This window comes from Oncorhynchus mykiss, chromosome 30 (genome assembly GCF_013265735.2).
Source record: "Oncorhynchus mykiss isolate Arlee chromosome 30, USDA_OmykA_1.1, whole genome shotgun sequence".
NCBI lineage: Eukaryota > Metazoa > Chordata > Actinopteri > Salmoniformes > Salmonidae > Oncorhynchus > Oncorhynchus mykiss.
The window spans coordinates 26795774-26822873 of record NC_050570.1 but is presented as its reverse complement, the minus strand read 5'-3'; the positions used below and the strand labels follow the sequence as shown (position 1 = coordinate 26822873).

General features: G+C 43.5%; 1 protein-coding gene across 3 annotated transcripts; it reads right to left on the bottom strand.

Moving 5' to 3' along the window:
• Positions 1 to 541: 541 nt before the first annotated feature.
• On the bottom strand, positions 542 to 26672 carry LOC110521632 (titin). 3 transcript variants are annotated; one of them, XM_021599316.2, is made up of 18 exons: positions 26222 to 26644; positions 17039 to 18498; positions 16618 to 16763; positions 13611 to 13772; positions 11360 to 11696; positions 11098 to 11210; positions 10734 to 10759; positions 10363 to 10545; positions 9687 to 9846; positions 6211 to 6393; positions 5692 to 5770; positions 2926 to 2954; positions 2689 to 2758; positions 2510 to 2581; positions 1967 to 1992; positions 1659 to 1689; positions 1443 to 1548; positions 542 to 1324 (listed from the first exon to the last, which is right to left on the bottom strand). In XM_021599316.2, the coding sequence occupies exons 1-17, from the start codon at positions 26228 to 26230 to the stop codon at positions 1467 to 1469; spliced, it is 3168 nt and encodes a 1055-aa protein (XP_021454991.2). In that variant the 5' UTR covers positions 26231 to 26644; the 3' UTR covers positions 542 to 1324; positions 1443 to 1466. The 3 variants fall into 3 exon arrangements, with proteins under 3 accessions (XP_021454991.2, XP_021454992.2, XP_021454993.2); XM_021599317.2 differs by having other exon boundaries at positions 1967 to 1989; positions 26222 to 26641; XM_021599318.2 differs by lacking the exons at positions 542 to 1324; positions 1443 to 1548; positions 1659 to 1689; ... (4 more) ...; positions 5692 to 5770; positions 6211 to 6393 and adding an exon at positions 9004 to 9474 and having other exon boundaries at positions 26222 to 26672.
• Between the last annotated feature and the right edge of the window lie 428 nt (positions 26673 to 27100).

Sequence of the window (27100 nt, the reverse complement as noted above, 5' to 3'; positions counted from 1 at the left end):
TTGGTCCACCAGCCAACTTGACACAAGCTTTGGAGTCATGGGCCAGCATCCCTGTGGAACGCTTTTGACACCTTGTAGAGTCCATGCCCCAACGAATTGAGGCTGTTCTGAGGGCAAAGGGGTGGAACTCAATATTAGGAAGGTTCTTAATGTTTTGAACACTTTGTCTGACTATAGGTGCTACAAGGTCAGGGAGAAACTCTCCTTCCTGCTGCTACACTCATGCAATTACTCACAGCAATGACCCTATATTCTGTTATTTACACACACATACTACTTCAAGTAATACACACCCACTCTGTCAGTGTAAGGTGGACCTCTTTCCAAGGGTTAAGGTGTGTTGTCACCGTATCCAGACTTCTGGAACCAAAGTGTTCTTCTCTTCTGTCTGTGTGTGCGTGAGAGCGAAATGTACCTCTTCCTCTCCGTCTGAGGTGGGCTTTTCTGTGTTCTATGCATTGCATGGCGTTGCTGTTCTGATTTGCACTTTACTGAGTATTTATTGTCAAACACAATTAAACTGACCTATACACTAGACCACTGATTGATTTGTGTTTTTTATTGAATCGCCAGATCACAACTAGCAGAGCTGGTAGCTAAATGAACAGGACTTCAACTAAAGGTTACATCATCAAATAACTTCCCCCTCACTCTAATACTTAATGGGAAATACACAGGTAATATAAACCAGACATCTCATACAGTATGGCAAGCATCCTTTTCCCTGTGTAGTGCACTACTTTTCACCAGAGCCCTATGTGGTTAACCCTGTGTCACTTAGGTCAAAGTTAGTGCATTACATGGGGAATAGGCTGTCATTTTAGACACCGACAGTAGCTGGATACAGACTGTTGATTTGTCATCTAGCCGAACACAAACACCTGTAAACAGACATTACACTATGCATGGTATCCCATAATTGTCTTTGTATAAAACTATTGAAGAGTTAGTATAAACAGAACTACTCTGTCTGTATCCTTCATCTCATCCTCCATAACCCTGGATGGACATCAAAACAAGAGATTCAATCTGAAACCCTATAGCGTTATTGACATTTTAAAGATCATTTCCAATTGAGTCGACATTGCAGCATTTATCTTGAATGAGGTCTCTGCAAAGACGGTAACACTGCCTTAATCTGCATTGTTGACTGGTGCTCTCGGATTGAATCCTGGCCTAAACAATATTATAACAGAGAAATAGTCCATCCAATTGCAGGTTGTCCAAATAACGATCCTTCATGTCTCCGTTATCTGAGTGATTGTCATGGAGATGACTGGCACTCGACAACATACCATGTTGCCGTTGTTCCTCTGCTCTCCAACTGCTCATAGAAGAGAGAACAGACGCAGACATCATCAATGCATGATCAATAGCCTACTGGTATTGTCAGACTGATCAATGATTCTTAATGGCTGACTAATGTAAAGTATCATTTTTACCTGTAGTTGGTAGTCTACCAAGTGTCATTGATTGTCGTCTGCAAACGGGCCAGGAGGAGGAAGAATCATCATGTCTGGAAGCTCCAAATCTGCTTCCACTTTACATCTACATAGAAGCACACATGCATGGTAGACAGGCACACACACACACAAAGCCCAGAAAACTAGTCTGACAACAGATTACACAATGTGACATTTCTTTCCTCTCCTACTTACGGGTACACTGGTTCCTCTATCTCCACGGGGCCTGGCAAGTAAAACAGGATCATGTTTTAAACATAAAGATATTTTTCCACACTAGTGTGTCAGATTAGAAAGTGGATTCCTTTCATTGAACTCAATAAATTCCAACAGCATTCTCTCAACCTTTATTGGCTGCTTTCCTGGATCCAAATGAAACTCTCCTCGACTATGAAAGAAAGGCATGCTAAATGGATCATCTGCGTCTGGCTAACCAGCCCAAAGACTAGGCCTGATGTGTGGAATGTGTAGTACACAGAATCCATACGTAGCTCTTCACTTACTGATTGGTTCAGGTTCTTCAGGTCTTCTCAAAGGGAGACAGTAGGTAAGGCGAGAGTTGGGGATTAGGGAGAGAGAGAAGAAAGAGAGATGGAGAGGGTAAAAGAGAGATGGAGAGGGTAAAAGAGAGATGGAGAGGGTAAAAGAGAGATGGAGAGGGTACAAGAGATGGAGAGGGTAAAAGAGAGATGGAGAGGGTAAAAGAGATGGAGAGGGTACAAGAGAGATGGAGAGGGTAAAAGAGATGGAGAGGGTACAAGAGAGATGGAGAGGGTAAAAGAGAGATGGAGAGGGTAAAAGAGATGGAGAGGGTACAAGAGAGATGGAGAGGGTAAAAGAGATGGAGAGGGTAAAAGAGAGATGGAGAGGGTAAAAGAGAGATGGAGAGGAGAAGAAACAGAAGGGGAGGAGAAGAAAGAGAGAGATGGGGAGGAGAAGAAAGGGAGATGGAGAAGAAAACAAAACACAAGATGTAAGCATCAAAGGAAACATGCATTCACCTTTACCTTCATCTGTGTGTGTGTGTGCAATTATACTGTATGTACCTCCTGACGGGTTCCTCTACAACAGGTTTGTGGAAGAAAGTGGCCAGCTTCTGAAGTGCTTCATGTTTCACCCTGCAGAACAGACAGACATCAGAAGGGAGAAATGCTAGCTAATGGATAGAATATTGTTAATACTATTAAAATCCTTGTCTTATTATCTGTGTGTGTGCATGACTCACTGCATATCCATTCCATCTATGGTGGTGTAATTCTGTGTTTGTTGGTGGTGGATGCTAAGCTCTCTGCTTCCTGGAGGAAGTAAACACACACACAATAATGCAAACAATAACAGATGTAATCAGCCAAAGGTATTTTAGGTATTTAAAAAGGGGAAGAAAAGATAAGCAGAACATGCAGGAAGCTGTGGTCAGTCATGGCTCATTGATAGATCATTGAAACCTAGTGGCTTGACTCACCCGTCATGGAGATTGTTTGGATGTGGCCACTGCAGAAGAGAATAGTGATGTCATGCAGATTCAAAGTTCCTGACATCAAAGGACAATAGTCCCCACTGTGATAGCCTTCACCATAACACTCCCCTGGGCCCCGATTCCGACCAGAGTTAAGCACACGTAAAGTGAACGTGATTCCCTTTTTATGAGCTTTTCTCTATTGTATTCTGACCTTAAACTTACTTGTTTATGTTTTACACATTTATTTAACTAGGCAAGTCAGTTGAAAACACATTCTTCTTTACAATGACGGCCTACTTAAGCATGAGAATAGCATGCAAATTCACCCACTATTCATTTCAGGTGGCAGAGGGAGGTGTGTCTACAGATACACTGTATTCTGACCTGGATTTAATTCCCTCATAATTCCACCACCTTTAAACTCGAGGAAAAGATGAATAAGGTCGGTGCGAATCTGCCGGTTAAAAGTGGAGAAAGCATCTACTTTATTTCTTCAAATAGAAATAACAGCATTCTCCATGCACTGTTATGTATAAATTGATGAGCTGGGTAAATGAGCAATCCGTTTGGAGAAGGGAATTTTAAATATGCATAGCAATTGTCTTAGATGATTATTCCTTATGGTCCCTGGAGACAAATGTGACAAATGTGAAACAGTATTATTATTATTATTCCAAATTGTCATTGTTTGCCTTCAGAATTTGCATGGATGAAATCTGGAGATCCACGCTTTATGTTTCTGTAGGGCTGAACCTGCCGAGTTGATGGTATTCTTTCATTCATCCCTATATTCTGAACCCGTTCTCCCCATGTACAGTTGAAGTCAGAAGTTTACATACACTTAGGTTGGAGTCATTAAAACTCGTTTTTCAACCACTCCACACATTTATTGTTCATTAAAAAACGATAGTTTTGGCAAGTCGGTTAGGACATCTACTTTGTGCATGACACAAGTCATTTTCCCAACAATTGTTTACAGACAGATTATTTCACTTATAATTCACTGTATCACAATTCCAGTGGGTCAGAAGTTTACATACACTGAGTTGACTGTGCCTTTTAAACAGCTTGGAAAATTCCAGAAAATGATGTCATGGCTTTAGAAGCTTCTGATAGGCTAATTGACATAATTTGAGTCAATTGGAGGCGTACCTGTGGATGTATTTCAAGGCCTACCTTCAAACTCAGTGCCTCCTTGCTTGACATCAAGGGAAAATCAAAATAAATCAGCCGAGGCGTCAGAAAAAAAGATTGTAGACCTCCACAAGTTTGGTTCATCCTTGGGAGCAATTTTCAAATGCCTGAAGGTACCACGTTCATCTGTACAAACAATAGTACGCAAGTATAAACACCATGGGACCACGCAGCCGTCATACCGCTCAGGAAGAAGACAAGTTCTGTCTCCTAGAGATTAACGTATTTTGGTGCGAAAAGTGCAAATCAATCCCAGAACAACAGCAAACAGCAAAGTAACATGAGTCCTATATCGACATAACCTGAAAGGCCGCTCAGCAAGGAAGAAGCCACTGCTCCAAAACCGCCATAAAAAAAGACAGACTACGGTTTGCAACTGCACATGGGGACAAAGATCGTATTTTTTGGAGAAATATCCTCTGGTCTGATGAAACAAAAATAGAACCATTTGGCTATAATGACCATTGTTATGTTTGGAGGAAAAAGGGGGAGGCTTGCAAGCTGAAAGAACACCATCCCAACCGTGAAGCACAGGGGTGGCAGCATCATGTTGTGAGGGTGCTTTGCTGCAGGAGGGACTGGTGCACGTCACAAAATAGATGGCATCATGAGGAAAGAAAACTATGTGGATATATTGAAGCAACATCTGAAGACGTCAGTCGGGAAGTTGAAGCTTGGTCGCCCAAATGGACAATGACCCCAAGCATACTTCCAAAGTTGTGGCAAAATGGCTTAAGGACAACAAAGCCAAGGTATTGGAGTGGCCATCACAAAGCCCTGACCTCAATCCTATAGAAAATGTGTGTGCAGAACTGAAAAAGCGTGTGTGAGCAAGGAGGCCTATAAACCTGACTCAGTTACACCAGCTCTGTCAGGAGGAATGGGCCAAAATTCACCCAACTTATTGTGGGAAGCTTGTGGAAGGCTTCCCGAAATGTTTGACCCAAGTTAAACAATTTCAAGGCAATGCTACCAAATACTAATTGAGTGTATGTAAACTTCCGATCCACTGGGAATGTGATGAAAGAAATAAAAGCTGAAATAAATAATTCTCTCTACTATTACTCTGACATTTCACATTCTTAAAATAAAGTGGTGATCCTAACTGATCTAAGACAGGGAATTTTTACTTGGATTAAATGTCAGGAATTGTGAAAAACTGAGTTTAAATGTATTTGGCTTAGGTGTATGTAAACTTCCGACTTCAACTGGATAAGTTATCGAGACTGTCGACAAAATTTGAATTAAAGGTACACTGGAAAGGGATGGCTTAAGATAAATGTACTGAAAACCCAATTGAATGGAGACTCCATGAGAAACTGTTGGCCAGCAAGTGGGAGGGTTTTCAGTGTTTGAATGTAATGTATTCAGATAGAGCAGGGTAGCCACACCTGCAGAGCGAATTACGTGACTGAAAAAGTTAAGTCTGAATATCAAATACTGAGAAGTGCGTAGGAAAGGCGTGCATAGGAAAGACCTAAATTCCCTGGGACCCTGTTGAATAGTCCCAATGGTGAATAGTTCCCACATCTAAACATGCCTGTTCAAACAGTTAACATTGCAGTGTGTACTGACCTCTCTGTAGGATCTTCCTCAATGGGGTAGGAGAGAGGTTCATCGTCATCATTCGTCCACTCCTCACTGTCGTCTGTAACTGAGGGAGAACACACACAGTTTCACTTTTGACTGCAGTGTTTTTTTGGTAGTCTTTAACAAATCTACATTGAAACAAAAGTATACACCTCACACACGTGGTTATGGGCTTAAAAAAAAACAGATGACACCTGTACCATGTCAGATATAAAGTGGAAATGTATTCAATTTTGAGTTTGCATCCAAAATGACACTTTATATACATCTCAGAAGACTGAAATGTAACAAAATAGTTTGACATAGAAACACAAGATTTTCATCGGATTCTTTGAAATAATCTTTATTAATTATGAAAAATATGAATAACATTCCACCCATGAGGAGGCCAAAGAGGGTGCCTTGGTCATTGACTGCAGGAAAGGGATACATGTCATTTGGATCCACAATATGACTTGTGAGCACATGCACTAAATTAATAACTGTGGACAGCGGAGTACTTACAGCTGCCTGTATCATCCTGTAGTGGGTAGTGATTGGAAGTCCTGTTGCCCATCCTGGCCAGCTCTCCTCCCTGTTCTACCACAGTACTGCTGTCCTTATGGCTGATGGCATGAGAAGCCTTCTTCCCCAGCTCCAACATCTCCTTAATGTCCAGCTCCACCTGGCTCACTGAGATGTACCCATCTATACACACACAGATAAAACACTAACTACACCTGCTATTACTGAGATGTACCCATCTATACACACATAGATAAAACACTAACTACACCTGCTATAACTGAGATGTACCCATCTATACACACATAGATATAACACTAACTACACCTGCTATAACTGAGATGTACCCATCTATACACACATAGATAAAACACTAACTACACCTGCTATAACTGAGATGTACCCATCTATACACACATAGATATAACACTAACTACACCTGCTATAACTGAGATGTACCCATCTATACACACATAGATATAACACTAACTACACCTGCTATAACTGAGATGTACCCATCTATACACACATAGATATAACACTAACTACACCTGCTATTACTGAGATGTACCCATCTATACACACACAGATAAAACACTAACTACACCTGCTATAACTGAGATGTACCCATCTATACACACATAGATATAACACTAACTACACCTGCTATAACTGAGATGTACCCATCTATACACACAGATAAATATAACACTAACTACACCTGCTATAGCTGAGATGTACCCATCTATACACACATATATATATAACACTAACTACACCTGCTATAACTGAGATGTACCCATCTACACACACAGATATATATAACACTAACTACACCTGCTATAACTGAGATGTACCCATCTATACACACATAGATATAACACTAACTACACCTGCTATAACTGAGATGTACCCATCTATACACACATAGATATAACACTAACTACACCTGCTATAACTGAGATGTACCCATCTACACACACAGATAAAACACTAACACAGATAAAACACTAACTACACCTGCTATTACTGAGATGTACCCATCTACACACACAGATATATATAACACTAACTACACCTGCTATAACTGAGATGTACCCATCTACACACACAGATAAAACACTAACACAGATAAAACACTAACTACACCTGCTATTACTGAGATGTACCCATCTACACACACAGATAAAACACTAACTACACCTGCTATAACTGAGATGTACCCATCTACACACACATAGATATAACACTAACTACACCTGCTATAACTGAGATGTACCCATCTACACACACAGATATATATAACACTAACTACACCTGCTATAACTGAGATGTACCCATCTACACACACAGATATATATAACACTAACTACACCTGCTATTACTGAGATGTACCCATCTACACACATAGATAAAACACTAACTACACCTGCTATAACTGAGATGTACCCATCTACACACACATAGATATAACACTAACTACACCTGCTATTACTGAGATGTACCCATCTACACACATAGATAAAACACTAACTACACCTGCTATAACTGAGATGTACCCATCTACACACACAGATAAAACACTAACTACACCTGCTATAACTGAGATGTACCCATCTATACACACATAGATATAACACTAACTACACCTGCTATTACTGAGATGTACCCATCTATACACACATAGATATAACACTAACTACACCTGCTATAACTGAGATGTACCCATCTATACACACATAGATATAACACTAACTACACCTGCTATAACTGAGATGTACCCATCTACACACACAGATAAAACACTAACTACACCTGCTATAACTGAGATGTACCCATCTACACACACAGATAAAACACTAACTACACCTGCTATAACTGAGATGTACCCATCTATACACACATAGATATAACACTAACTACACCTGCTATAACTGAGATGTACCCATCTACACACATAGATAAAACACTAACTACACCTGCTATAACTGAGATGTACCCATCTATACACACATAGATATAACACTAACTACACCTGCTATAACTGAGATGTACCCATCTATACACACATAGATATAACACTAACTACACCTGCTATAACTGAGATGTACCCATCTACACACACAGATAAAACACTAACTACACCTGCTATAACTGAGATGTACCCATCTATACACACATAGATAAAACACTAACTACACCTGCTATTACTGAGATGTACCCATCTATACACACACAGATAAAACACTAACTACACCTGCTATAACTGAGATGTACCCATCTACACACACATAGATATAACACTAACTACACCTGCTATAACTGAGATGTACCCATCTACACACACACATAGATAAAACACTAACTACACCTGCTATAACTGAGATGTACCCATCTATACACACATAGATATAACACTAACTACACCTGCTATAACTGAGATGTACCCATCTACACACACAGATAAAACACTAACACAGATAAAACACTAACTACACCTGCTATTACTGAGATGTACCCATCTATACACACATAGATATAACACTAACTACACCTGCTATAACTGAGATGTACCCATCTATACACACATAGATATAACACTAACTACACCTGCTATAACTGAGATGTACCCATCTATACACACATAGATATAACACTAACTACACCTGCTATAACTGAGATGTACCCATCTATACACACATAGATATAACACTAACTACACCTGCTATAACTGAGATGTACCCATCTACACACACATAGATATAACACTAACTACACCTGCTATAACTGAGATGTACCCATCTACACACACATAGATATAACACTAACTACACCTGCTATAACTGAGATGTACCCATCTACACACACAGATATATATAACACTAACTACACCTGCTATAACTGAGATGTACCCATCTACACACACAGATATATATAACACTAACTACACCTGCTATAACTGAGATGTACCCATCTACACACACAGATATATATAACACTAACTACACCTGCTATAACTGAGATGTACCCATCTACACACACAGATATATATAACACTAACTACACCTGCTATAACTGAGATGTACCCATCTACACACACAGATATATATAACACTAACTACACCTGCTATAACTGAGATGTACCCATCTACACACACAGATATATATAACACTAACTACACCTGCTATAACTGAGATGTACCCATCTACACACACAGATATATATAACACTAACTACACCTGCTATAACTGAGATGTACCCATCTACACACACAGATAGTTTGTAAACACACATACATGTTGAATCCACCTGCAAGGCTGTTTTCACATACAATAGGTCTTCAAGTAATGACAACACAACAACCTGTCTGGAATCCCACAATCAAGCAACTACTGTAGATGTTGAACTATTTGACTCATTTTATGCCCATCTGTATCTGTGTAAAGGTCAGGGGTTAGGTAGGTGTGTAACTTACATGTATTAGTGCTGTCCCTGGCTAGCCATTTTCCTTTGGGGCAGTTTGTGGTCCGTATGATGCTGACGATGTCCCTATTCTTCACAGCCAGGTCGTCCTTACGTCCTTTAGATGCTACCGTCACTGTAGCCTGATATATAGCCTCCTCCTGACCTGTTATCTGCATACGCACGCAGGCATGCACACACAGTGAAAATATCATCTCAGCGGTCCCATACTGTATTGACTGTAGAGTGCGATGAATGCAATGTAAATCTGTTAATCCAGCTGTGCTTTACATTAATGTCCTACTCTGCTAGAGGGGCTGCTACTGTTGATATTACCCTGTGTATTAATCTGTGTTACTGATGGTTGTAGTGTAGTGTGCACTGTGTGTACTAGCAACACTTGGGTTAGGGTTATATGATGTTTCCTATAAATCCCACTCCCTCTCTTGTCGTTAGTAATCAGACTTGAGATCCAACAGTGACTTCTGTGAAAATCGTTCATAGACATCATTGGGAGTTTTGCTAAAAAATGAAAGTTAACCATGTGAATACATCGCTCTGTGATAAGTGAAGTTACTACCGTGTAGCCATGATGTTCAGTTAATCTATCATCTTGAAGGAATGAAATCACACTGGTTTCTACTACCCAGAACACTATTCCGCTCTCCTCTCCTCTAAGGATCTCTCACCTTAAACTTCTTCATCTCATTTTCTTTCTTCTCTCTTTCTTTCTGCTCCTTCTTCTCTCTCTCTTTCTGTTCTTTCTTCTCCTTCTCCAGATATTGTTTTTCTTTCTTCTTCATATCTTTCTCCTCTGGGTTTTCCGGAGCAGGCCTCTTAAAAGACCAGCCACCCCTGGATGTTCCTTTAGTCTGAAAACAATAGGAAGATGAGGGTCATGTCTGATAAGATCTTCACTGGGTGATTTGATTCCCACAGGATGGATGCAGAGAAGTGTCTGAACGATAGAGGAGCTTTTACTGTGTGTAACACAGACCTGGGTCAAACATGGTCAAATATTAAGCTATCAACCAATCAAAAGACCCAGAATCTTCCTTACCGGAGGCTGAGTCTCAGCATATGGGTCTGTGAAAAGATAACAGGAAGATAAATAGTTAAGAAAACATGTTGACATCTGAAAACATATTTTATGTTAGTTCATCTTATTGGATGCAGTTATGGCTAGATAAGATCAAATCAATGAGAGCGGTAGCAATGCCAGTCTGTCTAGGGTCAATAGGAGAAAAGAGATAAACACGCATATCAGCTTCACTGCTAGAGACACTGGCCTACATAACATTACATACAGTACTCACATACTCAACATCTGACCTCATCTCACAGATTCACACCCACAGCTCGAAACGCTCATACTGGTGGATGGTATCTGAGTGAGAACTTAATGTAAGGTTCCCGTGTCTTACTCTTTGGTTCCTTCTTCTTCTTGGTGGGTTGACCCTTGACCTTCTGTTTGGCTGAGGGCATGTCTTCATTGGCTTTGTCACAGCTCTCAGAGGTGCCGTCTTCTGTCTCAGCTCTGGAGGGGTGGGGGTGTGGAACGGTCAGTCAGGGGCAAGAACATGACATAGAACACTATTCTAGTAGAGAACGGGAGCTGGATGTGTTCTTTTTAAGGCAAGAATGGGGTACGTTTGAGAGAGAGTAAGAGTTAGCTGGTTGTGTTACCCTGCCTGTGGCTGGGGGTCCTGGCTGGAAGGGGAGGCAGGGACAGTTTCTTGGATTAACTCCACCCGAACCTCCAATGGAACCTCGACCAGCGGTTCTGATTCTGGAACTCTGTGGTCCTCGAATTCTGGAAGCCCCTCCCCCTCTTCCAGAATCTCCTGCTTTAGAAGCACTGTCTCTGGAATGTTGTCACCATATTCTCCATTCCCCCATTCTGACCCCTCTATCTCCACCAAGTCTGCAGGCTGGATTTCTAGGGCTTCTAGGGCCTCAAACTCGGGAACGTCAAGAGCAGGACCGGCTACGGAGAACTCTAGAGGAGCAGGAATCTCCCCAGCTGAAAAGAGAGACAGATAGTTACCCAACATGAAGAACCACACACTGATAACTACTCTATCCTTTCTCTTTTAGTTTCCCAGTTTATTAGTGTGTGTGTGTGTGTGTGTGTGTGTGTGTGTGTGTGTGTGTGTGTGTGTGTGTGTGTGTGTGTGTGTGTGTGTGTGTGTGAGAGATACAGTGCCTTGCAAAAGTATTCGGCCCCCTTGAACTTTGTGACCTTTTGCCACATTTCAGGCTTCAAACATAAATATATAAAACTGTATTTTTTTGTGAAGAATCAACAACAAGTGGGACATAATCATGAAGTGGAACGACATTTATTGGATATTTCAAACTTTTTTAACAAATCAAAAACTGAAAAATTGGGCGTGCAAAATTATTCAGCCCCTTTACTTTCAGTGCAGCAAACTCTCTCCAGAAGTTCAGTGAGGATCTCTGAATGATCCAATGTTGACCTAAATGACTAATGATGATAAATACAATCCACCTGTGTGTAATCAAGTCTCCGTATAAATGCACCTGCACTGTGATAGTCTCAGAGGTCCGTTAAAAGCGCAGAGAGCATCATGAAGAACAAGGAACACACCAGGCAGGTCCGAGATACTGTTGTGAAGAAGTTTAAAGCCGGATTTGGATACAAAAAGATTTCCCAAGCTTTAAACATCCCAAGGAGCACTGTGCAAGCGATAATATTGAAATGGAAGGAGTATCAGACCACTGCAAATCTACCAAGACCTGGCCGTCCCTCTAAACTTTCAGCTCATACAAGGAGAAGACTGATCAGAGATGCAGCCAAGAGGCCCATGATCACTCTGGATGAACTGCAGAGATCTACAGCTGAGGTGGGAGACTCTGTCCATAGGACAACAATCAGTCGTATATTGCACAAATCTGGCCTTTATGGAAGAGTGGCAAGAAGAAAGCCATTTCTTAAAGATATCCATAAAAAGTGTTGTTTAAAGTTTGCCGCAAGCCACCTGGGAGACACACCAAACATGTGGAAGAAGGTGCTCTGGTCAGATGAAACCAAAATCGAACTTTTTGGCAACAATGCAAAACGTTATGGTTGGCGTAAAAGCAACACAGCTGAACACACCATCCCCACTGTCAAACATGGTGGTGGCAGCATCATGGTTTGGGCCTGCTTTTCTTCAGCAGGGACAGGGAAGATGGTTAAAATTGATGGGAAGATGGATGGAGCCAAATACAGGACCATTCTGGAAGAAAACCTGATGGAGTCTGCAAAAGACCTGAGACTGGGACGGAGATTTGTCTTCCAACAAGACAATGATCCAAAACATAAAGCAAAATCTACAATGGAATGGTTCAAAAATAAACATATCCAGGTGTTAGAATGGCCAAGTCAAAGTCCAGACCTGAATCCAATTGAGAATCTGTGGAAAGAACTGAAAACTGCTGTTCACAAATGCTCTCCATCCAACCTCACTGAGCTCCAGCTGTTTTGCAAGGAGGAATGGGAAAAAATGTCAGTCTCTCGATGTGCAAAACTGATAGAGACATACCCCAAGCGACTTACAGCTGTAATCGCAGCAAAAGGTGGCGCTACAAAGTATTAACTTAAGGGGGCTGAATAATTTTGCACGCCCAATTTTTCAGTTTTTGATTTGTTAAAAAAGTTTGAAATATCCAATAAATGTCGTTCCACTTCATGATTGTGTCCCACTTGTTGTTGATTCTTCACAAAAAAATACAGTTTTATATCTTTATGTTTGAAGCCTGAAATGTGGCAAAAGGTCGCAAAGTTCAAGGGGGCCGAATACTTTCGCAAGGCACTGTATGTTTGTCTGTGTGCAATGTAATGTGGTTTTCTACTGTGGTTTGTGAACACACTGCTGTGGAGCTCTTTAGTGACAGAACATGTCCAGTGTGAGGAGAGGTGGGTAGGATGTACCATGGGCGGTCAGGTTCATGGAGGGGAGTCGTAGGGGTTTCTCTTGCAGGGGTCGCACGGTGGAGGCCTCCGGAAGGCACCTCCTCGAGAGAGGAGGGGGTGCCTCCAACAGGTCTGGTATCACGTCCCCTGCTATCCTCTCCAACACAGGAAACGCCTGCCCTAAAGAGAGAGAGAAAAAGGTTCAATATAAGGCTTGGGCATGTATACCATATATACAGTATACCAGGGTATTTTGAAATGACAGTATGAAGCTTGGGCTGTGTGTGCTATGCCGCAGCTTAAAACTATAAGTTAACTAAGATGTGCCAATGAAATGATCTCCAGCGCAGGGCTCCTGGGTCGTCAATAGTTACCAGAGCCAGTCATAAACCCTGCCTATTTCTACACTGTAAAATGTGATGTTAAACCTTGCTAGTGGCTAGCTTGCAAGATCAAACTTCTTGGTTACAGCAGAGACAATCAATCCCCTCCTGGATCAAGATCCCTGCTGCCTAAATTTGTTCTATGCTTCATTTTTAAAAATTATAATAATATTTTTTAGCATTTGGAAAGAAATAGAGCCCCTTGTCGGTACTGCTGGTAACACTGTATACCCTGGTATGGTACAGGAACGGTATGAAGGTATGAAAATCTGGATACCGCCCAAACCTTTTCAATACTAAGAAAGATAAAGCAGTGAAAACTACAGTGTGTAGGTTGTTGTTTTGTTGTAGTGCAACGCCGTGAAGCGAGAGTCTGAGTGGTTGAACTGGCCTGTTCACTAGGTCAGCCGGGAGGAACACTCTGCTTAACTGATAACTACATTCCTCAAATTAAAACGATGTAATCATCACCAACAAGAGAGTTGGAACACAAGCAGCAGCACCCAGTCATGCTAACTTTGACAGAAACACTGCCCCATAGTGACACACCAAAGATAGTTTAAATACCTCTCTTTCTCCGTCCTACTTTCCCCTTCCCCTCACCTACGCCCTACTCTTCCCCTTCTCCTCCTCACCTACGCCCTACTCTCCCCCTTCTCCTCCTCACCTACGCCCTACTCTTCCCCTTCTCCTCCTCACCTACGCCCTACTCTCCCCCTTCTCCTCCTCACCTACGCCCTACTCTCCCCTTCTCCTCCTCACCTACGCCCTACTCTCCCCTTCTCCTCCTCACCTACGCCCTACTCTCCCCCTTCTCCTCCTCACCTACGCCCTACTCGCCCCTTCTCCTACTCACCTACGCCCTACTCTCCCCATTCTCCTACTCACCTATGCCCTACTCTCCCCCTTCTCCTACTCACCTACGCCCTACTCTCCCCTTCTCCTCCTCACCTACGCCCTACTCTCCCCATTCTCCTCCTCACCTACGCCCTACTCTCCCCATTCTCCTCCTCACCTACGCCCTACTCTCCCCCTTCTCCTCCTCACCTACGCCCTACTCTCCCCTTCTCCTTCTCACCTACGCCCTACTCTCCCCATTCTCCTACTCACCTACGCCCTACTCTCCCCCTTCTCCTACTCACCTACGCCCTACTCTCCCCTTCTCCTCCTCACCTACGCCCTACTCTCCCCCTTCTCCTCCTCACCTACGCCCTACTCTCCCCTTCTCCTCCTCACCTACGCCCTACTCTCCCCATTCTCCTCCTCACCTACGCCCTACTCTCCCCATTCTCCTCCTCACCTACGCCCTACTCTCCCCATTCTCCTACTCACCTACGCCCTACTCTCCCCCTTCTCCTCCTCACCTACGCCCTACTCTCCCCATTCTCCTCCTCACCTACGCCCTACTCTCCCCTTCTCCTCCTCACCTACGCCCTACTCTCCCCCTTCTCCTCCTCACCTACGCCCTACTCTCCCCTTCTCCTCCTCACCTACGCCCTACTCTCCCCATTCTCCTACTCACCTACGCCCTACTCTCCCCCTTCTCCTCCTCACCTACGCCCTACTCTCCCCATTCTCCTCCTCACCTACGCCCTACTCTCCCCATTCTCCTACTCACCTACGCCCTACTCTCCCCTTCTCCTCCTCACCTACGCCCTACTCTCCCCATTCTCCTCCTCACCTACGCCCTACTCTCCCCATTCTCCTACTCACCTACGCCCTACTCTCCCACTCTCTTCCTCCCCCTTTCCTCCTCCTCCTCACTTCCCCACAGGGTTGGGGGGTAACTTATTTAATGTAATCAGTTAAATGTAATCTCATGTTTTTAAAACTAACTGTAATCAGTTATGTCACCAGTTCAAATATTGTAATCAGATTACAGATACTTTTGAAAAACTCGATGCTAACTTCTTGAATTACTTTTAAATTCAGGAAGTATGTTTGCGAAAAAATAAATTATGACATTCAATTCAGCATTGAAAAAAGGCGCAAGTTTTACATTTTTTCCACCTGAGAGAGTCTGACCACAAGTCAGAGACCACTATGATGACACACCAAATGCGTTTCATGGATCCTTTTTGTCTGATTCTAATGTTGCTTAAGGGGGAAGTAATCCAAAAGTAACTGAAAGTAATCAGATTACATTACTGAGTTTGGGTAATCAAAAATTATGTTACTGATAACTATTTTGGACAGGTAACTAGTAACTGTGATGGATTACATTTAGAAAGTAACCTACCCAACCCTGCTTCCCCATCCTCCTCCTCTCAGCCCTCCTCAAGACAAAGATGTTTCTGGCACAGAGAGGTATTCGACCTTCTCTGCTGTTCCGTGTCTACAGCGTTGCAACAACAACCACATAACACCTACTGCAGGCCAGGGACTCTCTGGCAGCCTAGATCCAGCAGCATACCTGACCTCCTGCATACCAACCTAGCTGACACCCTCTTAAGATATCTAAACCATTCCACCATGCAAAGTCTTACCTAGGGTGTAGGGGTGAGCTGCACTCCTGTGTACTTCATGTTCAGAGTGAGTACAAAAGTAGAGTGAACAGAAAAAGGAGAGATATATAGATTGAAAGAAAGAGCGAGGAAGAGAGAGAACAAGGGCCTTAGGGAAAGAGAGATGCAGACACTTACTAACGTCAACACTGTTGACCAGGGACGGTTTCAGGGGTGTAGGGGGCCCCGCCCCGGCCTGGTCATCGTAGTCGATTGGTGGGAGCTCAGGGAGGGATTTGTGGGGGAGTGGGGGTTGGTCCTCTATGGTGGGTGTGGTCAAAGGGCTGGGAGAAAAGAGATGGAGTTAATTAGATGGTAATAATAACAATATGGTTATTTAACAGACTCTTATCTAAAGCGACTGGGGGATGAGCAATGGACAGGAAACGCTAATCAATCTGTAAACAAACTGTCAACGTCACCTGATTCCCTGTCTGACTGACACAGTATATGTTAGGATAATATGTCAGGATAATATGTCAGGATAATATGTTGGGATAGTATGTTAGAATAGTTGATGTTAACGTTAATGTGTATGTATTAAAGGTATATTGTGCACCTGCCACACTTTCTCTTGGCCTTCTCCAGAGCATCGAAGATGATCTCTGTTCCTCTTTTTTTTGGTGGACTCATTTCCTCTGCTCGCCCTAGAGCCGACAGGGCTGAGAGTGGTCGTTCCTGGACCGACACGAGGCTCTCAGGCTGGGGGGACGGGGGTGTGACTGGGGGGTCCACCGCTGGGGAAAGGGGTGTGTGAGAGGGAGGTGGAGAGGCAGAGGCCTCGACTACAACAGCAGCATCCACTACTACAGACTCAGGTTCAGGTACAAGTTCAGGAGCTGGAGGTGGAGGTGGAGAGGGGGTAGGGTCAGTGGGTGGGGGTGGCCTGGCAATAGCAGGTCGACGTGGGGTGGCTATAGTGGGTGGTGGTAAGGTGGAGATAGCAGAGGGGTTAGGGGTGACTGGGGGAGTTGGTATCGGGCTGGGTAGGGCAGGAACAGGGGAAGGGGTAGGGCTGGGGGGAACCAATACAGAAAGGGTGGGGGCTGGGATGGTCTCAGCTGAGGTTTCTAACTCCAGGGTAAGGGGGGCAACAGGGATGGGCTCAACGATAGGAGGGTCGGGGATCATTGGAATGGGGTCGAGTGGTGTAGCGACTGTAATGGTTTCAGCTGCTGGTGCAGGCATCAGGGTGGAGGGTAACAGCTCAGAGGGTAAGAGGGCATCTAGTACTGGGGCAGGTTTCGGGGCAAGGGGTAAGAGGGTAATGTGAGCTGCTGGGGCCGGTGGGATGAGGGCAGTTGGTGTGGGTATATTAGCATGGGGTGATGGGGTTCTGAAGGTTGTTAGAGCGATGAGAGGTTCAGGGCCAGCCATGTCTGGGCTGGCTATGTCCAACATGGGGAGAGGAGGAAACTCATCTTTCCTCTCTTTCCCTTTCTTCCCTGATTTCACAGGCTTCCCGATGCCCCGAAAACCCTTCTTCTTTACTGTTGCATATATGGGCGATGGCGAAGAATCTTCCATCTCGACACTACCCCCCTTAAACCCCCTAGGGGACAGCAGGGACACCTTCTTGTTCTTAATGACTAGGTCTGCCTCTGTCTTCTGTTTCTGGTCCAGCAGATCTTCTACATCGTCTTTCCCGCCATTCATCTCTCTATCTGCCTTTTCTTTGTCAGCCTCTGCCTTCTTTTTACCTAGTAATTTCACCTTCCCCTCATTCTTGTCTTTTCCCTTTACCTTCTTCTCATTTCCCTTGAAGATGACTCGGGGTGCGATGTCACCCTTCCCCTGGAGGGAGGTGAGGAGGGAGGGTCGAGCTCCGGGCGTTAGGCTGCGTGAGTTGGAGGGTGTGTGTGATGTGGGGCTGAAGGAAGGAAGGGAGTTTGTTGGGCTGTGAGGAGGGGACAGGACTTTAGGTTTCACAGGAAGGGCAGGTTTGGTCCTTGGCTGCTTCAGCAGCACTTCCTCATATTGGAACTTTGCCCTCAAGGACTTGAAGTCCAGATCTTCTTCCTGAGAGAGAGATAATGGAGGGGAGGGGGTGAGATGGGTGAAAAACAGATACCTCAGGAGAAAGGAATCATAATTTAATTTCAAATCACAGGTTATCTTTGAGCCCTTCCTAACTGTACTCTCTCTCTCTCTCTCTCTCTCTTCATAGTCTAAATCAACATAAAATAAAACAAACTAAGTGACCGGATAATCCAGTGTTCCTCCTAGATAACTTTCAAGGCGGAGTGCACAACTGCCATTGGCAACAAAAATGCCAATAGAAACCCAGTAGCCAGCTTTAGCATGAATCACTCTGTCCTGCTATACCACATCATATTTCTACCATCCATACACACACACTGAGAGACAAATACAGATATTTAAAATCAAATCAGAAGTTATTACAAAAAGTGTTGCCCTTACCTGCACTAAATAATGTGACATTTATTAATATTCCTCTTAAGAGTCACAATTATGAAAACTTAGGACACTAAAGAGGCAATTCTACTGACTCTGAAAAAAATGCCCAGGGTCCCTGCTCATCTGTGTGAGGAAGGAGGCATGAGGACTGCAGATGTGGCCAGGGCAATAAATTGCAATGTCCATACTGTGAGACGCCGAAGACAGCGTTACAGGGAGACAGGACGGACAGCTGATCGTCTTTGCAGTGGCAGACCACTTGTGACAACACCTGCACAGGATTGGTACATCCGAACATCACACCTGCGGGACAGGTACAGGATGGCAACAACAACTGCCCGAGTCACACCAGGAGCACACAATCCCTCCATCAGTGCTCAGACTGTCCACAATAGGCTGTGAGAGGCTGGACTGAGGGCTTGTAGGCCTGTTGTAAGGCAGGTCCTCACCAGACATCACCGGCAACAACGTCGCGATGGGCACAAACCCACCGTCGCTGGACCAGACAGGACTGGCAAAAAGTGCTCTTCACTGACGAGTTGCGGTTTTGTCTCACCAGGGGTGATGGTCGGATTCACGTTTGTCGTCGAAGGAATGAGCGTTACATCAAGGCCTGTACTCTGGAACGGGATCGATTTGGAGGAGGGTCCGTCATGGTCTGGGGCGGTGTGTCACAGCATCATCGGACTGAACTTGTTGTCATTGCAAGCAATCTCAAGGCTGTGCGTTACAGGGAAGACATCCTCCTCCCTCATGTGGTACCCTTCCTGCAGGCTCGTCCTGACATGACCCTCCAGCATGACAATGCCACCAGCCATACTGCTCGTTCTGTGCGTGATTTCCTGCAAGACAGGAATGTCAGTGTTCTGCCATGGCCAGTGAAGAGCCCGGGTTTCAATCCCATTGAGCATGTCTGGGACCTGTTGGATCGGAGGAGGAGGGCTAGGGCCATTCCCCCCAGAAATGTCCAGGAACTTGCAGTGCCTTGGTGGAAGAGCGGGGTAACATCTCACAGCAAGAACTGACAAATCTGATGCAGTCCATGAGGAGGAGATGCACTGCAGTACTTAATGCAGCTGGTGGCCACACCAGATACTGACTGTTACTTTTGATTTTGACCCCCCCTTTGTTCAGGGACACATTACTCCATTTCTGTTAGTCACATGTCTGTGGAACTTGTTCAGTTTATGTCTCAGTTGTTGAATCTTGTTATGTTCATACAAATATTAACACATGTTAAGTTTGCTGAAAATAAACGCAGTTGACAGTGAAAGGACGCTTCTTTTTTTGCTGAGTTTATATCTGAGAGATCAGGATATTATTATTGTTAATCCCCCCGCCCCCAACCTTGGTGTTCTGAATAGCCTCAATTCGTATACAAGGTGTCAAAGCGTTCCACAGGGATGTTGGCCCATGTTGACTCCAATGCTCCCAACAGTGTCAAGTTGGCTGGATGTCCTTTTGCTGGTGGACAGTTCTTGATATACACAGGACACTGTTGAGCATGAAAAACCCAGCAGCATTGCAGTTCTTGACACAAACCGGTGCGCCTGGCACCTAATACCATACCCCGTTCAAAGGCACTTAAATATTTTGTCTTACCCATTCATCCTATGAATGGCACACATACACAATCCATGCCTCAATTGTCAAAAATAAAAATGTTTTTAACCTGTCTCCTCCCCTTCATCCACACTATTGAAGTGAACTTAACAAGTGACACCATTAAGGGATCATAGCTTTCACCTGAATTAAACTAATCAGTCTGTCATGGAAAGTGTTCTTAATGTTATGTACACAATGTATATAGCGCCATCAGAAGGTATTCACACCCCTTGACTTTTTTCACATGTTGATGCGTTACAGCCTGAACTTAATAAAATGTATTACATTTAGATTGTTTTGCTACAGGCTTAAACACAATACTCCATAATGTTAAAGTGGAATAATGTTTTTTTTTTTTTTTTCAATTTAATAAAAAATGAAAAGCTGAAATGTCTTGAGTCAATACACTTGAAGTCGGAAGTTTACATACACCTTAGCCAAATACATTTCAACTCAGTTTTTCACAATTCCTGACATTTAATCCTAGTAAGAATTCCCTATCTTAGGTCAGTTAGGATAACCAATTAATTTTAAGAATGTGAAATGTCAGAATAATAGTAGCGAGAATTATTAATTTAAGCTTTTATTTCTTTCATCACATTCCCACTGGGTTAGAAGTTTACATACACTCAATTAGTATTTGGTAGCATAGCCCTTAAATTGTTTAACTTGGGTCAAACGTTTTGGGTAGCCTTCCACAAGCTTCCCACAATAAGTTGGCGCAATTTTGGCCCATACCTCCTGACAGAGCTGGTGTCACTGAGTCAGGTTTGTAGGCCTCCTTGCTCACACACGCTTTTTCAGTTCTGTCCACAAATTTTCTATAGGATTGAGGTCAGGGCTTTGTGATGGCCACTCCAATACCTTGACTTTGTTGTCCTTGAGCCAATTTGTTACAACTTTGGAAGTATGCTTGGGGTCATTGTCCATTTGGAAGACACATTTGCGACCAAGCTTTAACTTCCTGACAGATGTCTTGAGGTTGACTCAAATTATGTCAATCAGAAGCTTCTAAAGCCATGACATAATTTTCTGGAATTTTCCAAGCTGTTTAAAGGCACAGTCAACTCTGTGTATGTAAACTTCTGACCTACTGGAATTGTGATACAGTGAATTATAAGTGAAATAATTTGTCTGTAAACAATTGTTGCAAAAATTACTAGTGTCATGCACAAAGTAGATGTCCTAACCGACTTGCCAAAACTATAGTTTGTTAACAAGAAATTTGTGGTGGTTGAAAAACAAGTTTTAATGACTCCAACCTAAGTGTATGTAAACTTCCGACTTACACTGTAACTATTCAACCCCCTTGTTATGGCAAGCCTAAATATGTTCAGGAGTAAAAATGTGCTTAACAAGTCACATAATAAGGTGCATGGACTCACTCGGTGTGCAATAATAGTGTTTAACAAGATTTTTGAAAGACTGCCTCATCTCTGTATCCCACACATACAATTATCTGTAAGGTCCCTCAGTTGAGCAGTGAATTTCAAACAGAGATTCCTCCACAAAGACCAGGGAGATTTCCCAATGCCTCAGAAAGAAGGGCATCTATTGGTAGATGGGTAAAAAAAAAAGTAGACATTGAATATCCCTTTGAACATGGTGAAGTTGTTAATTGCACTTTGGAGGGTGTATCAATACACCCAGTCACTATAAAGATACAGGTGCCCTTCCTCACTCAGTTGCCAGAGAGGGAGGAAACCGCTCAGGGATTTCACCATGAGGTCAATAATGGCGGCGGAAAAGAAGGCTGACGTTTTACGTGTTCCTATCCAATTGTGTGTTGTTGTTTTTTTCTTTGCAACTTCTTTTTTTTCTCTTATTTTGTACATAATGTTTTTGCTATCGTCTCTAATAACCAAAAATAACTTCTGGACATCAGAACTGTGATTACTCACCACAAACTGGCAGAATCCTTTTTTTCCTTTAACAAGTCTGACGAGCCCAACGTGAATGACATACTGCCTTCCCCGGCACAGGCCCAGATCCCCGTAATTTGCTTAAAGAGAAGGCAGAGAAAAAGGGGCCGGAGGGCGGGCTGCCTTCTGTGAATTCGTGGGCGGTCGAATAAACCCCCACTGCCTTCCATTCTGCTAGCAATCTTTTCAATCTTTGGAAAATAAAATCGTTGACCTGCGTGGAAGATTAAACGACCAACAGGACATTCAAAACTGTAATATCTTATGCTTCACGGAGTCGTGGCTGAACGATGACATTATCAACATACAGCTGTCTGGTTATACGCTCTACCAGCAGGTTTGAACAGCGGTATCTGGTAAGACAAGGGGTGGGTGACTATGTATTTTTGTAAATAACAGCTGGTGCACGATACCTAAGGAAGTCTTGAGGTTTTGCTCGCCTGAGGTAGAGTATTTCATGATAAGCTGTAGACCACACTATCTACCTAGAGAGTTTTCATCTGTATTTTTTCGTAGCTGTCTACATACCACCACAGACTGATGCTGGCACTAAGACCGCACTCAATGAGCTGTATTCCGCCATTAAGCAAACAGGAAAATGCTCACCCAGAGACGGCGCTCCTAGTGGCCGGGGACTTTAATGCAGGGAAACTTAAATCGGTCTTACCAAATTTCTATCAGCATGTTAAATGTGCAACCAGAGGAAAAGAATCCTGGACGACCTTTACTCCACACACAGAGACGCATACAAAGCTTTCCCTTGCCCTCCATTTTGCCAATCTGACCATAATTCTAGCCTCCTAATTCCTGCTTACAAGCAAAAAGCACCAGTGACTCGATCAATAAAAAAGTGGTCAGATGAAGCAGATGCTAAACTAAAGGACTGTTTTGCTAGCACAGACTGGAATATATTTTGGAATTCCTCCGATGGCATTGAGGAGTACACCACATCAGTCATTGTCTTCATCAATAAGTGCATCGATGACGTCGTCCCCACAGTGACCGTACGTTCATACTCCAATCAGAAGCCATGGATTACAGACAACATCTGCACTGAGCTAAAGGCTAGAGCTGCCGCTTTCAAGGAGCGTGACTCTAACCCGGAAGCTTATAAGAAATCTTGCTATGCCCTCCGACGAACCATCAAACAGGCAAAGCGTCAATACAGGACTAAGATCGAATTGTACCACCCCGGCTCTGATGCTCGTCGAATGTGGCAGGGTTTGCAAACCATTACAGACTACAAATAAAGCACAGCCGAGAGCTGCCCAGTGACACGAGCCTACCAGATGAGCTAAACTGCTTCTATGCTCGCTTCGAGGCACATAACACTGAAACATGCATGAGAGCACCAGCTGTTCCGGAAGACTGTGTGATCACGCTCTCCGCAGCCGACGTGAGTAAGACCTTTAAGCAGGTCAACATTCACAAGGCCGCAAGGCCAGACGGATTACCAGGGCGTATACTGCGAGCATGCGCTGACCAACTGGCAAGTGTCTTCACTGACATTTTCAACCTCTCCCTATCCAAGTCTGTAATACCAACATGTTTTAAGCAGACCACCATAGTCCCTGTGCCCAAGAACACTAAGGTAACCTGCCTAAATAACTATAGCACATCTATAGCCATGAAGTGCTTTGAAAGGCTGGTCATAACTCACATCAACACCATTATCCCAGAAACCCTAGACACACTCCAATTTGCATACCGCCCTAACAGATCCACAGATGATGCAATCTCTACTGCACTCCACACTGCCCTTTCCCACATGGACAAAAGGAACACTTATGTGAGAATGCTATTCATTGACTACAGCTCGGCACACAACACCAAAGTGCCCTCAAAGCTCATCAATAAGTTAAGGACCCTGGGACTAAACACCTCCCTCTGTAACTGGATCCTGGACTTCCTAACGGGCCGCCCCCAGGTCGTAAGGGTAGGTAACAACACTTCTGCCACGCTGATCTCCAACACAGGGGCCCCTCAAGGTTGCGTGCTCAGTCCCCTCCTGTACTCCCTGTTCACTCATGACTGCACGGCCAGGCACGACTCCAACACCATCATTAAGTTTGCCGATGATACAACAGTCACCGACAACAACGAGTCAGCCTATAGGGAGGAGGTCAGAGACCTGGCCGTGTGGTGCCAGGACAACAACCTCTTCCTCAATGTGATCAAGACAAAGGAGATGATTGTGGACTACAGGAAAAGGAGGACCGAACACTCTCCCATTCTAGTCTCGCTATTGTTATCTTACTGCTGCTCTTTAATTACCTCTTACTTTTATTTCTTATTCGTATTTTCTTTTTTTTTTTAAACTGCATTGTTGGTTAGGGGCTCATAGTTAAGCACTTCACTGTAAGGTCTATTCCAAAACATGCATCCTGTTTGCAACAAGGCACTAAAGTAATACTGCAAAAAAATGTGGCAAAGCAATTCACTTTTTGTCCTGAATACAAGGTGCTATGTTTGGGGCAAATCCATTACAACACATTACTGAGTACTTACCACTCTCCATATTTTCAAGCATTGTGGTGGCTGAATCATGTTATAGGTATGCTTGTAATCATTAAGGACTGGGGAGCTTTAAAGGATAAAAAATACATGGAATGGAGCTAAGAACTGGCAAAATCCTAAAGGAAAACTTGCTTCAGTCTGCTTTCCACTAGACACTGGGAGATGAATTCACCTTTCAGCAGGACAATAACCTAAAACACAAGCCCAAATCTACACTGGAGTTTCTGAAAATAATAATGGGCAAATGTTGCGCAATCCAGGTGTGGAAAGCTCTTAAAGACTTACCCAGAGAACTGTAATCGCTGCCAAAGGTGCTTCTGCTAAGTATGGACTCGGGGGTGTGAATACTTATGTAAATTATATATCTCTGTATTTCATTTTCAATACATTTACAAACATTTCTAAAAACATGTTTTCACTTTGTCATTATGGTGTGGTGTGTGTAGATGGGTGAGAAAACCATTTGTTTTAATTATTTTTCAATTCTGTCAGTAACACAATTTTTTTTGGAATAAGTCAAGGGGTATGAATACTTTCTGAAGGCACTGTACATCCATTCATTTTTAAAACTGGCACAGGGCTACCTTCCAAATAGTCTTGTGAGGCTTGTGGGGGTCCCAGACCAAAACAACCGAGAATCTGAGAATCTCACCCAAACTGTTTAGAGACTACAGACAGAAGTTGGCAGATCAGAGGTACTGAATTCAGACTAATCCCATGATGCTTGAGGTCGTCATAGAGTAAAACCGAGAACACCACCGTGTTCATAAGACTGTCATCATTCCATAGAGCATTAGTTTGTAGCTCAAACCGTTTATCTGGATATCTCATTGTCTGACAAACACTGCTGTAGCTCAGCCACCTTCCACAACAGATGTGGAAGGCCGCCATTGGCGGATGTAGTGGTTTGAGACGCAGCCCATGCAAAAAAATATATATATATCTCTAGTTTAAACAGACAGATTTTGATAGGCATTTTTTATTGTGCCAATTCGATTTCCCGCGGGGTCAATGACATCGACTTTAGAAGGTAAACAATACAGCCATATCTAGTAATAAACCAGAGAGAAAAACCACCAACTAATAGTTGTTGAGACAAGAAGCATGGGCATCATGCCAACTCCCTATCTAACTATACAGTAATAGAAAATGTAACAGTGGCACGGAACTATATTCGTGAACCATGGTTTGGTTATAACAGCACGGCGCTGTGTGTGTCCGCGAGAGAGAATGAGACGAGTCTTAGTACTGAAAGTGTAATAACACCAGATAAGGTTTACCTGGTCCATCGTGCGTAATTCAACCAGCAACAGACAGCTATGGGTAGCCTTGTTCCACCTCTATTCTCGCTTTATCCAGGTGGCAACTTCAGACTCTCATTCTGGCTAGTTCCGTTAACGTCCTTACACCAAGCAGTTGCACAAAACAGTCAACACAATAACTCGGAATAACTTTCTCCAGTGTCAACAGTCCAGGAGGCTACCAGCAAAATGTTACTGTTCTCGCCTACTAACAGAGGATTCGACTGGTCTACAGACCCTTACATTGAACTACTCTCTCTCCGCATGTGTTTCTTAGCTGGTTTGGTTCTGGGATGGAAGTCTGGTTGGAATTCTCTCTCCCACGCTCATAGAAATATTCACGCGCACATCGCAGAAACGGTCCGTCCAGTTAAACCGGTCCGGCGGTGTCGAGAGCTAAAGGCAGTTCAACGCAACGTGTATGATGCACTTTCTGACAGCTCTCATCCAACAGGAATGTTGTCCGGCATGCAGTGTGTGTCATTCCTCGTAGCTGGTGCCATAGAAGCGCGATTGTTTTCCAACCACAATGAAATAGGCCGTTACAGTTGAGTCATATCACAAATGTTCGGCAAAACAGGTAAATGACACGGACGTGATAGCTTATATCCTATTGCTGTGTGTGCCTATGGCAGTGATATATGTAGGCCTATGCCCATGTTGCCCATAGCTAGCTTTATTACGTCTTCCAGACAAACAGAGACAATGAAATAAGACAGCTTGAGGAGTCTGTCAGCATTCCAAGAACAGGTGTATTTAAACTGCATTCAGAAGACACAAGCCATACAAGATACAGAAACACAGATTTAAATGGATTGTGTAAAAACGTGGACATAATAATACGTTGTGTGTACTCAA